We start from the raw sequence: 15,282 nt of genomic DNA on the forward strand, positions 1-15,282 counted from the left end.
TTACTAATATTAGGTAGCAATTACTTTTATGTTAAAATAGATTCTTCAAATGGTTTATATTCTAAAATATGGGAAAAAACACTTATTAAAATAATTTCATGCTTCCTGGTTGCTGCCGCCTCAAAGAGCCCGTGGGCAGCACCCCGCGAGCAAACTTGAGCCTCGGGACCACAGGTAAGACCAACTTTTCTGCTGCAAGAAAGCTGCCTGGTGAACTCAAGACACAGGCCCACAGGAACAGCTGAAGACCTGTAGAGAGGAAAAACTATACGCCCGAAAGCAGAACACTCTGTCCTTATAACTGACTGAAAGAGAGGAAAACAGGTCTACCGCACTCCTGACACACAGGCTTATAGGACAGTCTAGCCACTGTCAGAAATTGCAGAACAAAGTAACACTAGAGATAATCTGATGGCAAGAGGCAAGCGCAGGAACACAAGCAACAGAAACCAAGACTACATGGCATCATCGGAGCCCAATTCTCCCACCAAAACAAACATGGAATATCCAAACACACCAGAAAAGCAAGATCTAGTTTCAAAATCATATTTGATCATGATGCTGGAGGACTTCAAGAAAGACGTGAACAACTCCCTTAGGGAAACACAGGAAAACATTAATAAACAAGTAGAAGCCTACAGAGAGGAATCGCAAAAATCCCTGAAAGAATCGCAAAAATCCCTGAAAGAATTCCAGGAAAACACAATCAAACAGTTGAAGGAATTAAAAATGGAAATAGAAGCAATCAAGAAAGAACACATGGAAACAACCCTGGATATAGAAAACCAAAAGAAGAGACAAGGAGCTGTAGATACAAGCTTCACCAACAGAATACAAGAGATGGAAGAGAGAATCTCAGAAGCAGAAGTTTCCATAGAAATCATTGACTCAACTGTCAAAGATAATGTAAAGCGGAAAAAGCTACTGGTCCAAAACATACAGGAAATCCAGGACTCAATGAGAAGATCAAACCTAAGGATAATAGGTATAGAAGAGAGTGAAGACTCTCAGCTCAAAGGACCAGTAAATATCTTCAACAAAATCATAGAAGAAAACTTCCCTAACCTAAGAAAAGAGATACCCATAGACATACAAGAAGCCTACAGAACTCCAAATAGATTGGACCAGAAAAGAAACACTTCCCGTCACATAATTGTCAAAACACCAAACGCACAAAATAAAGAAAGAATATTAAAAGCAGTAAGGGAAAAAGGTCAAGTAACATATAAAGGCAGACCTATCAGAATCACATCAGACTTCTCGCCAGAAACTATGAAGGCCAGAAGATCCTGAACTGATGTCATACAGACCCTAAGAGAACACAAATGCCAACCCAGGTTACTGTATCCTGCAAAATTCTCAATTAACATAGATGGAGAAACCAAGATATTCCATGACAAAACCAAATTTACACAATATCTTTCTACAAATCCAGCACTACAAAGGATAATAAATGGTAAAGCCCAACATAAGAAGGCAAGCTATACCCTAGAAGAAGCAAGAAACTAATCGTCTTGGCAACAAAACAAAGAGAGTGAAAGCACACAAACATAACCTCACATCCAAATATGAATATAACGGGAAGCAATAATCACTATTCCTTAATATCTCTCAACATCAATGGCCTCAACTCCCCAATAAAAAGACATAGATTAACAAACTGGATACACAACGAGGACCCTGAATTCTGCTGCCTACAGGAAACACACCTCAGAGACAAAGACAGACACTACCTCAGAGTGAAAGGCTGGAAAACAACTTTCCAAGCAAATGGTCAGAAGAAGCAAGCTGGAGTAGCCATTCTAATATCAAATAAAATCAATTTCCAACTAAAAGTCATCAAAAAAGATAAGGAAGGACACTTCATATTCATCAAAGGAAAAATCAACCAAGATGAACTCTCAATCCTAAATATCTATGCCCCAAATACAAGGCACCTACATACGTAAAAGAAACCTTACTAAAGCTCAAAACACACATTGCACCTCACACAATAATAGTGGGAGATTTTAACACCCACTCTCATCAATGGACAGATCATGGAAACAGAAATTAAACAGTGATGTCGACAGACTAAGAGAAGTCATGAGCCAAATGGACTTAACGGATATTTATAGAACATTCTATCCTAAAGCAAAAGGATATACATTCTTCTCAGCTCCTCATGGTACTTTCTCCAAAATTGACCATATAATTGGGCCTCAACAGGTACAGAAAGATAGAAATAATCCCATGCGTGCTATCAGACCACCACGGCCTAAAACTGGTCTTCAATAACAATAAGGGAAGAATGCCCACATATACGTGGAAATTGAACAATGCTTTACTCAATGATAAACTGGTCAAGGAAGAAATAAAGAAAGAAATTAAAAACTTTTTAGAATTTAATGAAAATGAAGGTACAACATACCCAAACTTATGGGACACAATGAAAGCTGTGCTAAGAGGAAAACTCATAGCGCTGAGTGCCTGCAGAAAGAAACAGGAAAGAGCATATGTCAGCAGCTTGACAGCATACGTAAAAGCTCTAGAACAAAAAGAAGCAAATACACCCAGGAGGAGTAGAAGGCAGGAAATAATCAAACTCAGAGCTGAAATCAACCAAGTAGAAACAAAAAGGACCATAGAAAGAATCAACAGAACCAAAAGTTGGTTCTTTGAGAAAATCAACAAGATAGATAAACCCTTAGCCAGACTAACGAGAGGACACAGAGAGTGCGTCCAAATTAACAAAATCAGAAACGAAAAGGGAGACATAAGTACAGAATAAGAGGAAATTCAAAAAATCATCAGATCTTACTATAAAAACCTATATTCAACAAAACTTGAAAATCTTCAGGAAATGGACAATTTCCTAGACAGATACCAGGTACCGAAGTTAAATCAGGAACAGATAAACCAGTTAAACCACCCCATACCTCCTAAGGAAATAGAAGCAGTCATTAAAGGTCTCCCAACCAAAAAGAGCCCAGGTCCAGACGGGTTTAGTGCAGAATTCTATCAAACCTTCATAGAAGACCTCATACCAATATTATCCAAACTATTCCACAAAATTGAAACAGATGGATCACTACCGAATACCTTCTACGAAGCCACAATTACTCTTATACCTAAACCACACAAAGACACAACAAAGAAAGAGAACTTCAGACCAATTTCCCTTATGAATATCGACGCAAAAATACTCAGCAAAATTCTGGCAAACCGAATTCAAGAGCACATCAAAACAATCATCCACCATGATCAAGTAGGCTTCATCCCAGGCATGCAGGGATGGTTTAGTATACGGAAAACCATCAACGTGATCCATTATATAAACAAACTGAAAGAACAGAACCACATGATCATTTCATTAGATGCTGAGAAAGCATTTGACAAAATTCAACACCCCTTCATGATAAAAGTCCTGGAAAGAATAGGAATTCAAGGCCTATACCTAAACATAGTAAAAGCCATATACAGCAAACCAGTTGCTAACATTAAACTAAATGGAGAGAAACTTGAAGCAATCCCACTAAAATCAGGGACTACACAAGGCTGCCCACTCTCTCCCTACTTATTCAATATAGTACTTGAAGTTCTAGCCAGAGCAATCAGACAACAAAAGGAGATCAAGGGGATACAGATCGGAAGAAGAGATCAAAATATCACTATTTGCAGATGATATGATAGTATATTTAAGTGATCCCAAAAGTTCCACCAGAGAACTACTAAAGCTGATAAACAACTTCAGCAAAGTGGCTGGGTATAAAATTAACTCAAATAAATCAGTTGCCTTCCTCTATACAAAAGAGAAACAAGCCGAGAAAGAAATTAGGGAAACGACACCCTTCATAATAGACCCAAATAATATAAAGTACCTCGGTGTGACTTTAACCAAGCAAGTAAAAGATCTGTAAAATAAGAACTTCAAGACACTGAGGAAAGAAATTGAAGAAGACCTCAGAAAATGGAAAGATCTCCCATGCTCATGGATTGGCAGGATTAATATAGTAAAAATGGCCATTTTACCAAAAGCAATCTACAGATTCAATGCAATCCCCATCAAAATACCAATCCAATTCTTCAAAGAGTTAGAACAATTTGCTAATTCATCTGGAATAACAAAAAACCCAGGATAGCTAAAGCTATCCTCAACAATAAAAGGACTTCAGGGGGAATCACTATCCCTGAACTCAAGCAGTATTATAGAGCAATAGTGATAAAAACTGCATGGTATTGATACAGAGACAGACAGATAGACCAATGGAATAGAATTGAAGACCCAGAAATGGACCCACACACCTATGGTCACTTGATTTTTGACAAAGGAGCCAAAACCATCCAATGGAAAAAAGATAGCATTTTCACCAAATGGTGCTGGTTCAACTGGAGGTCAACATGTAGAAGAATGCAGATCGATCCATGCTTATCACCCTGTACAAAGCTTAAGTCCAAGTGGATTAAGGACCTCCACATCAAACCAGACACACTCAAACTAATAGAAGAAAAACTAGGGAAGCATCTGGAACACATGGGCACTGGAAAAAATTTCCTGAACAAAACACCAATGGCTTACGCTCTAAGATCAAGAATCTACAAATGGGATCTCATAAAACTGCAAAGCTTCTGTAAGGCAAAGGACACTGTGGTTAGGACAAAACGGCAACCAACAGATTGGGAAAAGATCTTTACCAATCCTACAACAGATATAGGCCTTATATCCAAAATATACAAAGAACTCAAGAAGTTACACCGCAGGGAAACAAATAACCCTATTAAAAATGGGGTTCAGAGCTAAACAAAGAATTCTCAGCTGAGGAATGCCGAATGGCTGAGAAACACCTAAACAAATGTTCAACATCTTTAGTCATAAGGGAAATGCAAATCAAAAGAACCCTGAGATTTCACCTCACACCAGTTTGAATGGCTAAGATCAAAAACTCAGGTGACAGCAGATGCTGGCGAGGAAGTGGAGAAAGAGGAACACTCCTCCATTGTTGGTGGGATTGCAGACTGGTACAACCATTCTGGAAATCAGTCTGGAGGTTCCTCAGAAAATTGGACATTGAACTGCCTGAGGATCCAGCTATACCTCTCTTGGGCATATACCCAAAAGATGCCTCAACATATAAAAGAGACACGTGCTCCACTATGTTCATTGCAGCCTTATTTATAATAGCCAGAAACTGGAAAGAACCCAGATGTCCTTCAACAGAGGAATGGATACAGAAAATGTAGTACATCTACACAATGGAATATTACTCAGCTATCAAAAACAACGAGTTTATGAAATTCATAGGCAAATGGTTGGAACTGGAAAATATCATCCTGAGTGAGCTAACCCTATCACAGAAAGACATACATGGTATGCACTCATTGATAAGTGGGTATTAGCCCAAATGCTTGAGTTACCCTAGATCCCTAGAACAAACGAAACTCAAGATGGATGATCAAAATGTGAATGCTTCACTTCTTCTTTAAATGAGGAAAAAGAATACCCTTGGCAGGGAAGGGAGAGGCAAAGATTAAAACAGAGACTGAAGGAACACCCATTCAGAGCCTGCCCCACATGTGGCCCATACAAATACAGCCACCCAATTAGACAAGATGGGTGAAGCAAAGAAGTGCAGACCGACAGGAGCCGGATGTAGATCGCTCCTGAGAGACACAGCCAGAATACAGCAAATACAGAGGCGAATGCCAGCAGCATACCACTGAACTGAGAATAGGTCCCCCGTTGAAGGAATCAGAGAAAGAACTGGAAGAGCTTGAAGGGGCTCGAGACCCCATATGTACAACAATGTCAAGCAACCAGAGCTTCCAGGGACTAAGCCACTACCTACAGACTATACATGGACTGACCCTGGACTCTTACCCCATAGGTAGCAATGAATAGCCTAGTAAGAGCACCAGTGGAAGGGGAAGCCCTGGGTCCTGCTAAGACTGAACCCCCAGTGAACTAGACTATGGGGGGGAGGGCGGGAATGTGGGGAGGGTTGGGAGGGGAACACTCATAAGGAAGGGAATGGGGGAGGGGGATGTTGGCCCGGAAACTGGGAAAGGGAATAACACTCGAAATGTATATAATAAATACTCAAGTCAATAAAAAAAAATAATAATTTCATGGTCTAGTGTTCATGTTTTCTTCTTTTATTTTTTTTATTCCCATTGAGAAAACATGTAATGTGACTATTTTCAAGGTACAATATTAGGCATTTTACTAATTTGAACATTTTTTTAATGTTCCAAAAAATTCTTAATGAAGTCGTTGGCTGAATAAAAATCATCCATTTATGGCTAAGAAAATTAGAAAAACTAAACATTTTGTGGCCACCCAGAAGTTATCTTATTCCACTAGAGTTTATATTAAACTTTAGGCTGCCTGAAGACAGGACAGGAATCCAAGCCCATGTGAACAGAACTCAGCACATGCAGCGTCTGCTTCATAACTGCTCAGCAAAACGTGCCATACTAATAAATGGAGGCTAAAACTTCTTTTTTTCTTTTTTCTTTCTTTTCTTTTGAGGCTAAAACTTCTTGATCACCATATTATTAGGCCCTATCCTGTTTGAATACACTGTAAGCTGTACCCTTGATGGTAAACATAACAGAACTTTTAAAAAGTCTAAAGTGTAAAGAGAAACCCATTCTAAAATGGAAATAAATGGTTTAACAAATCAATTTCAAACAAAAGTTGAAAGAGAGATCATATTTCCCATCTTTTTTTGTGATAGATCCACGGTAGCTGTAGGTAGCTAGCATTCTCTAGAGGATGAGCATTTAAGCTGCTTGTGGAATTCTATTGTTTGACCTTCTATGTAGGTTGACCGATGTATATTAGATGTGAAAAAGTATCCAAGAAAGTCTAAAATGAATAGATAAAGAGAATAATGACTATTTACCATGCTGGGTTATTAAAGTAACGTCAGCAGGATTTCCATCAACATTCTTTACTTTCATGGGCAGCTCATATAGAAACAGTGAACAAACAAATCACAGAAACAAGAGATAATGGATATGTGTTCATCTTAACTTAAACTCTCAAACATCAGAACCTTTTATAGTATCCCATACCTATATGTAATTATATTCATCATGAAAATAATTCCAGCAGGAAGACACTCATTACTGTTGACTTTATTGCTCTTGATTTTCCAAGCTCTCCTTCCATTGGTAATGGTATTTTTCTGACAGTACTCAAAATGAGAGCCCATATGCCTAGCACATGGCTGCATCTGGCTGCAGCAATTAAACCAAGACTGATTGGCACCCCCGTGGTAAAAGAGTCAACCCTTTAGAAAGCATCTTAGGTTATGCCACGGAGAGGGAGAGAAGCCCCAATTTATTTTTATAAGGAGGACCCAGAGCATTGGGGAAGAACTGTGGGGAAAATGAAAGGGAAAAAAAGAAAAGAAAAGGAAAAGAAACTTAAAAAGGTCCTTAGTAATAAAGATAAGTGACACTGCTTTTAGTCTGTCCTGAATAATGCGGTGGGTTTCAGTCCCAGATTCGATCCTCAGCGCATTATTCCAGATCTTCTTGCATGTTGGAAGAGTTCAAAAGTGTCTGCAAATAAGACCATGAAACAAAATAAGAATGTCAGATCATTGACAACACTGAAGCAACAACAACAAGAACAAAATAGATGTGACTAACCTAAAGCAAAAGAGCACTGTTAGGAGAGATTATTACACAGCAGAAAACGTTTTAGTAATGATGACCTTGAAGGCTCAACTGAAATGACAATACAGCGGAATAATATGTTCAAACATTAGCGGAATTCGTGCCCTGTAATATACACTGAATAACACTATGCAATATAATCTCCAACATTAAATTTCTTTATAAATGTCTGTCGAATGCCTGACATTGCCAGGCAAGTGGGTAGACACCAGGAGTTGCTAGGAAGTATTTAACACTAGGTGGGGATTTATCATTATAGCTGTAAGCAATGAATATGCAGGAGCGTAAAGCAAAGGGGACACAAGACAGTTCTCAGGTGTTAAGCCAGACAACAATGCTATCAGTGACTGTGGAAGGGTTGGCTTTGTAGAAGATAGCTAGGCTTTGATTTGTTATTGCTTAATATAAAAGTAGTGACTGTCCTTACACAGCAAAATGAACAGCTGTATAAGCGTTTTGGGATCAGGACAGATACAAGATTTGCAGATTTGATTTTCAATGAGTACTTAACCCTACTGTACTTCATTTACATTTCTCATTTCCGGAAACTTCAGTGACTCCATCTGCAGATGTCCCATCACAACACGATCTCCATAGTTCTGCTCTATCCTTCCTCATCTGCTTCTCATGAATTTACTGTTATTCTTTGTAGAGATGACACATCCTTTTTTGTTTTGTTTTGTTTTATTGCAGATAATTACAGTACAGCTAGTTTCTGTTTCTACCTCAATATGGTTTCTATAACGCACTGTGGGATTCAGAAGAATGTGAATGACAGTTTGTAATCCTTGCTTCGTCCATAAAAAGATTAAAAGAGAGACATTTTGATTCCATGCAGACCTTTCAGCTTCTTGAGGGAAGAAGACAGTATACAATTTAGCCTCCATTTAAAGGATAAACTTCATCTAAAAATCTAAACAAACTAGGTGCTGAAAATTCTTCTGTTCTACTGCTAGCCTTTCATTGTTGAAGGAACTTTCTCACTTTCAATTGTTTTAATACTACGTTAGTATTTGTAGGTGCAAGAAATCATAAATCTGAGAATTATATATTGTTGTAAAAATATAAAAATAAAAAGTATTGTGGTCTTTTACCCTGCTAGGTCCGTAACGCGGTGCCCCAAGATATCTGCTAGATATCTTGGTGGAAACACATCCCAACTCCTTGGCGACCCAGTGTCTCCTGCAGCCACACACTTTCCTACACTCAAACCCTCACATAAAAGAACACACAACACAATAATCTTTGACCCAATTGGTAAGATATAATTGCCCACTTAAACATACAAAGCCCGGTACCATCCATCCTTTAGGAACATTGATAACAACCTGTAAACACACAGAGAAGAATCTTAAAATCACCTTCCATGGCTTCTCCCCTCTCTCGTCTCTTCCTTTCTCTTCTCGTCTCCTCCTCTTCCTTCAAACTTCTTTCCCGCCCATCCTTTCTTCTCCTCCAATGACAGGCCTCCTTCTATCCTGTACCTGCCCCTCACCTGTACTTTATGAATTCATTGACAAGGTTCTGGTGAAGTCACCTGATTCCTGAGTAAGTGACTAGGCAGCTGTCCTTGGGGCAGTGGAATTAGCATCAAAATACAGATAACTTCCGGGCAAACCACAGCAATTATATACATTGGGTATATTTGACTATCTGAGTACATGATTGGGTATATAGTAAAGGATTATAACCATGAGTAAGTAGTGGGTGTTTGGACTAATCCATCACCCCTCCAACCACAAAGCTTTATTTCAAGACAAAACTATAGAATTCAAAGCTCAAAATGCCACTTTATGTCAATTGACCATTTAATCCTGTTTGGAGCACTGTAATGCGAGGGGGTTTAGTTTCAGAGAGGTTGTGCTGTGTTGCTCCCACTCATTGAGATACTTCACGTTTATACGTAAGGGTTTAGCAATCATTTCTGTCTCTACAGGACTTTGTAAGATGGTTTTTCTTTTCTGTTTCCTTCTCAGACTACACATCGAAATCGAACCATGAGCCAAAGTCACAGCACAAGGGACAGAAAAGCAATACATACTCCCACCGAGGACCGCTTTAGATACTCTGCAGCCGACCCGACAAGTCCCTACAAGAACAGCTGCCAACTCCCAGGTCTGTGTCTAAGCAATTTCTTGAAGGACAAAGAATTAGGAGGAGTTATGAAACATACAAGGGGAAGTCACGAAGCTGTCACTTCAGAAATGACTCAGAACTCGAGGACAATGATGGGGCAGAGCTTCCTGAAGCCAGCAGCTAAGCCAGAAGGGCTGTCCATGTTCTCAGAGAAACCAAAGGACCCAGCAGCTCTGTCCCGACAGCATTCAACCTTTACAGGCAGATTTGGACAGCCACCCAGAGGACCTATCTCCTTACATACATACAGCAGAAAGAATGTTTTTCTCCAGCACAATTTGCATACAACAGAATTCCAGACTCTGGGCCAGCAGGATGGATAGAATGATCTATGCCCTGTGAACAATAGAGATGACTACTGTCCCACATGCCATCTAAGAGTGGCCATGTCCATTTTACTGCTTTTATTTTTATCTGTAAGAAAATAGTTAGGGACTTTTATTTTATTTCTAAAAAATAACAGGTTGAGTATGTTGACTTACTAGGTCGAATTGTTCAGAAGACTTTGCTATGGAAACATCCATGTATAATGAGTGGGATGATCTATCTGGCTTATGTGGTCTTTAATTTATTTATATTTTTTCTGTATCAATTGCTAATATGCTTTGAGTTTTCAAGAAAGTACTATCCAATAGCTCTCTGTTGATGCTGTTACTATTAAGTAGGTTAGAAGAATGAGTAGAGGAAGGAACTGTACAGATTTAGATAACATAGTGGCTAGGAAGAGCAGAAGAGACATAAAGCTTATACTAGGTGGTGTGTTTGTTAGTGGAATGAAGCTTGTTTGCTTGTAACCTGAGATACCTGTGTCTCTCTATTACATACATTCAAGCTTGTGGAACTATTGGGAGGGAAGGACCATTTCTCTAGCTTTTAGAATGTTTAGTTACACTGGTTCACAAAGGATAGAAAGTCACAGCTCTGCTTTTCACATGGTTTAGCTTTTTAGTTTCGTTTTTTGTTTTCCTACTGATATAGAAAGTATGAAAATGTCACAGAGTAAAGTGACGTCAGCATAATTTTGCCAAATGGCACACTCGTGGTTATCATCATGGTTAAAGAACATTTTTTCCTTTAAATTTCAATGATTTAATATTCTAAAATATATATTTATTTGCTACACTTTTTTGTATTTTCAAAATAGTCTTTTATTTTTATTTACATCTAGGTTTACTTTACAGTCATTAAGCCATGAAGTTTTAATTAAGAAACAGGATGACTGGTTTGATTTGGTTTTTATAACTTATATCTAACATTTTGGCTACATGCTCAACTAGATTGTCAATAAAATATGAAATATGTGGACTTTGACAATTGGAGCTACAAAATAAATCTCTAACGAAAATGCTTCAGTCTCCTTTGGTAGCAAATATTAGCCTTTGACATGTAAGGTCTAATATGTTGCATATTTAAATGTATCAGAGATAGATCAAAAATTCTAAATAGAAGCACCATGCTCTTTTAGTAAAAGTATCAAATGACCGTTTACTTAGGGAGAGTTCAGGACTAGTAACTACTCACAATCAGTATAGTGGATGAAATGAAACAATCGGACCCAGTGCATGTGCTGTTTCTCATGCATTCTCTTACAAACAGATTCCAGCAGCATGCCAAAATGAGATGAACAAAGGGGAAACAGCATGGCAGTTTTAGTATGCCATTTGACTAAGCCGCTAATTATAGAGCTACACTGAACATGCATCGCCTAATATAAAAATACATTTGAACTCTACATTTTGGGGGAGAATACTGAGCTGCCCCTCCCAGCTTTAATTATTGAAGGTTGACTGTGCTCGTACTTTTTTTATTTTGCTAGTGATGCATGTATATCACACGAGCGCTTTTGTGTTTCATGTGTGCGTGTGTGTGTCTGTGTGTGTGCGTGTGCGCTTGTGTGCACGTGTGTGTGTCTGTGTGTGTGTGTGTGTGTGTGTCTGTGTGTGTGTGTGTGTCTGTGTGTGTGTGTGTTTATAATTCTGCTGAACAGAAAAAGGCACTGCAGGTTGCTGCCGAACATTCCCAACATCCTCTAGAAGCTGCAAAAGTCAGGCTGATGTGCTTTATGAGCTGGACAATATTTGTAAAATTATGAAAACAAAGATTAGTTGTAGAATTCAGCTTGATTTGTATTGAAAGTTGGTTTCTATTGTTAGAATAATTTAAAAGTGTAAATACCCCAGCATGATAAACAAAACAAAGTTTTTTTTCCTCCAGGATACGGAAAAATATGCAAGGAAATAAGTAATGTTTTTCATTTGCATTTTGACGTTTATAGTTATGTTTTCTTGGAAGATAGCTTTTGAATTATACTTTGTAAGAAATAATCTATTTAAAATATCCTGTCATTTAATAGACATTTTAAGAGATGTTTTAAACGCTAGTATTTTCTTGACAAACCTTTTTTAAACTGAAACACTCAAAAAGAAACCCTGAGATAACCTGCTCAATTTTGAAAGGAAGGGTATTTTTGGAACAATCACCTTGAGACTGCTCTGTATCAGTATTTTCATCCGTGTTCTAGTTTCAATGTAATACCCAGTGTGACTCAGGCCTGGAGAAGGTGCAAGCCCATAATGTTAGTGCAGGCCAGGAACAATGGCATGGTTTCTTTCAGCAGATCCTCTGTGTGGCTCTCCTAAGTCCTAACAACCTCGTGTGGGCACTCTTTCAGCAAATTGATTTCTTTGTACTAAAATCTCTAGTTTTCTAAGCCTGTTCCACATATTGAACAGTTTTATACATTTCTCCAAGGCGGTACATATCCAAAGACATGATGCCAGGGAAAAAAAAGTGCTTGTTTTTCTGATGAAGCAATGGTCTCCTCCTTTTTCTTCTTTGCATGTATTTGTGTAGCTAAGTCTAAATATCCATGTAACACTTCTGCTGCAGACTCTTCCCAACACACGGTGTAGAAGAGTCATCCCTTGAAGGAGAACTGTGTCTACCTGAAATAAACTATTCCCACTTTTGTAACCACTGGAATACGATGCTTTCCTTCTATAAAGTCTACTGTTGTGTTTTCTAGATTTTTATATGCTAAGTGTCACCACAGAATCTCGAGTCATCTCCCAAACTATCACTGCTCCTCTGATCCACACTCATCCATGTCTAAATGATGCAATGACGCTCTTGCTGCCATGGTCTAACAATCAATTCACCACGAGCAACGTGCTTAGGCTGAGGTGCCGGACATACACATTGTTCAAGGATTTTATTTTGTTATTGATTGACATGTATATATGAAAGTGGGATGATAGTTAATATGAAATAATTTCAGGAAATGGAATTCATGAAGTCATTTAACATAACATACTTATAGAATTATCATGAATAATCTGGATATCTCTCCTGTGTATCCATGCATATATATTCTGAGACTTAATGTGGGATACCTGTCACAACTTCCATGGTGTCTACACATTTTATATATTTTGTTTTCTTTTTCTTTAATGTTCAAAAGACAACTATTACTCCCCCCTCCCAAAAAAAGAGTTATGACCCTTTCCTCCCATAATTATATACCTAAAAATCACAGTCCTAAAATAATTGGTCACTTTCATTGGCTTTCCCAGAAATTTAGCTTGTAAAACAGCAAAAGCAGCATAAAAATTGGTGAGCTGTAATTCCTACATAACACATTGTATATCAACTTACTTATTAATAAGTTTTCATACCAGTAGCTATGGAGGAATTCCAAGTAGCCCCACTTTGACTTTAAAGTTTTGTTTAACAATATGTAGATTCCAAGACAGTCTTTTTCTAATCACAGCATTTACCTTTTTTAAGGCAATTGAATTTGTTTCTGTATTATTATTTTCCTAATACCATTTCTTGATGTATTTCTTATATAACCTTGGTTTAATTGGCACTTTGATCTTTCTCATCTTCACACACACACAAACATTCTCTCTCTCTCTCTCTCTCTCTCTCTCTCTCTCACACACACACACACACACATACACACACATACACACACACACACACACAATTTTCTTGTTTCAAAATACTAAAAAAAAATTATCTACTCCGTATTTTGGAACATAAAAATATAATATGTAATAAAGTTTTATTTTTTTCATTCTCACTTTCACACCCACACCACACCCACACACACACACACACACAAACACAAACACAAAAGTGCACAAAAACAAAATCCATAAAAACACAAAATCAGAAAACATTAAATATAATCAAATAATCAAATAATCAGCAAGATTAGAAAAAGAAAAAGCTCAAACAAAGCAATATCAGGGAAAAAACCTGCAACAATACCACTGAATTTGTTTTGGTTTTGTTTTTTAATATTTCATTGGGTATTTTATGTATTTGAATTTGTTTTGTATGGCTCATCTTCTCTCATACCTTTTGAGACTGCACTGGAGAAAACTAATTTTTTCTTTACAAACAGTTGTCACTTGTAGACAGCTCTTGAATGTGGGGATAGGAGCTTGTGTCTACATTCCTCCTCTTTGATGTGAACCATTTTTGTGATGATAAATTGTATAGTGCAATTTATATTTACATTTTAATGTTCCATATATTATATATTCTTTCCAGGAATGTCATGGTTATACCAAACATCATCTTTTGTGATTTTTATTTCTCTAATATAGTTAATATTCCCCCGTCTTTTATAAAACTGCTAAGATATACAAACATCGCAGGATTAAATATCAAAAGGAATCTCATGACCCAAGGAAAACTGAAAAATCTAATCACTTATTTAACAACTAAAACAGAAATTTAATTCGAATTTTTAGTGTATTCAAGCACAATGCTCAGGACATCACAACAGTCATAATAACACAGCAGACTATTCTTTATTTCAAGCATTATATACAGTATAAAAGTAGTCACATGACCGAAGTAAAAAAAAATCACAATTGAAAACATATCACTATATAAATTGTGTCTATGTTTCTGAGGGTACATAGTCAAATATTATTGTGTCCTGGAAATTTGAACGTGTTTGGTGCGATGTTCTCACTAAATGGGTGCTTTTATTACATTTTACACTAGCTGTTTACATTGATAACTCCTCCGAGTTTGCCTTAAACAAATAGAATGTATGGCATAAGCATATGTCATCCAGATCCAAATGAAAGTCTTTTAAGAACATGTAACAAACCTTTATGAACATTTCACCAGTACAAAAAATGTCTAATTTTGTTTTCTCACAGTGCTACTTTTTAAGATGTGCAAAGTTGGTAATGTCTTGCATATCATTAGAAGCATTGGTTTAAAATAGTTCACAATACTATATTACTATATTAAACACTATATTCTTGTGCTGGAAATTATGGTGAGCAGTAGCATCTATAATGCTCTTGTATATAAACTATTTTCTGGTTCTTTTTTTTTTCCGGAGCTGGGGACCGAACCCAGGGCCTTGCGCTTCCTAGGCAAGCGCTCTACCACTGAGCTAAATCCCCAACCCAACTATTTTCTAATATATACTTTTTCCTAATATGAAATCAA

At 37.5% G+C, this 15,282-nt stretch overlaps 1 protein-coding gene across 2 annotated transcripts in view; it reads left to right on the plus strand.

Annotated features, from left to right (window-relative positions):
• The window catches only part of Ccser1 (coiled-coil serine-rich protein 1), a 1,234,532-nt gene extending 1,221,758 nt beyond the window's left edge, over positions 1-12,774 (plus strand). For both annotated transcript variants that reach the window (NM_001443688.1, XM_087658738.1), the window contains 1 exon segment: positions 9,642-12,774. In NM_001443688.1, coding sequence (NP_001430617.1) covers positions 9,642-10,124 — 483 coding nt within the window. In that variant the 3' untranslated portion in view covers positions 10,125-12,774.
• Positions 12,775-15,282: the final 2,508 nt, after the last annotated feature.

This window comes from Rattus norvegicus, chromosome 4, assembly GCF_021556685.1.
Source record: "Rattus norvegicus strain SHRSP/BbbUtx chromosome 4, alternate assembly SHRSP_T2T, whole genome shotgun sequence".
Taxonomy (NCBI): domain Eukaryota; kingdom Metazoa; phylum Chordata; class Mammalia; order Rodentia; family Muridae; genus Rattus; species Rattus norvegicus.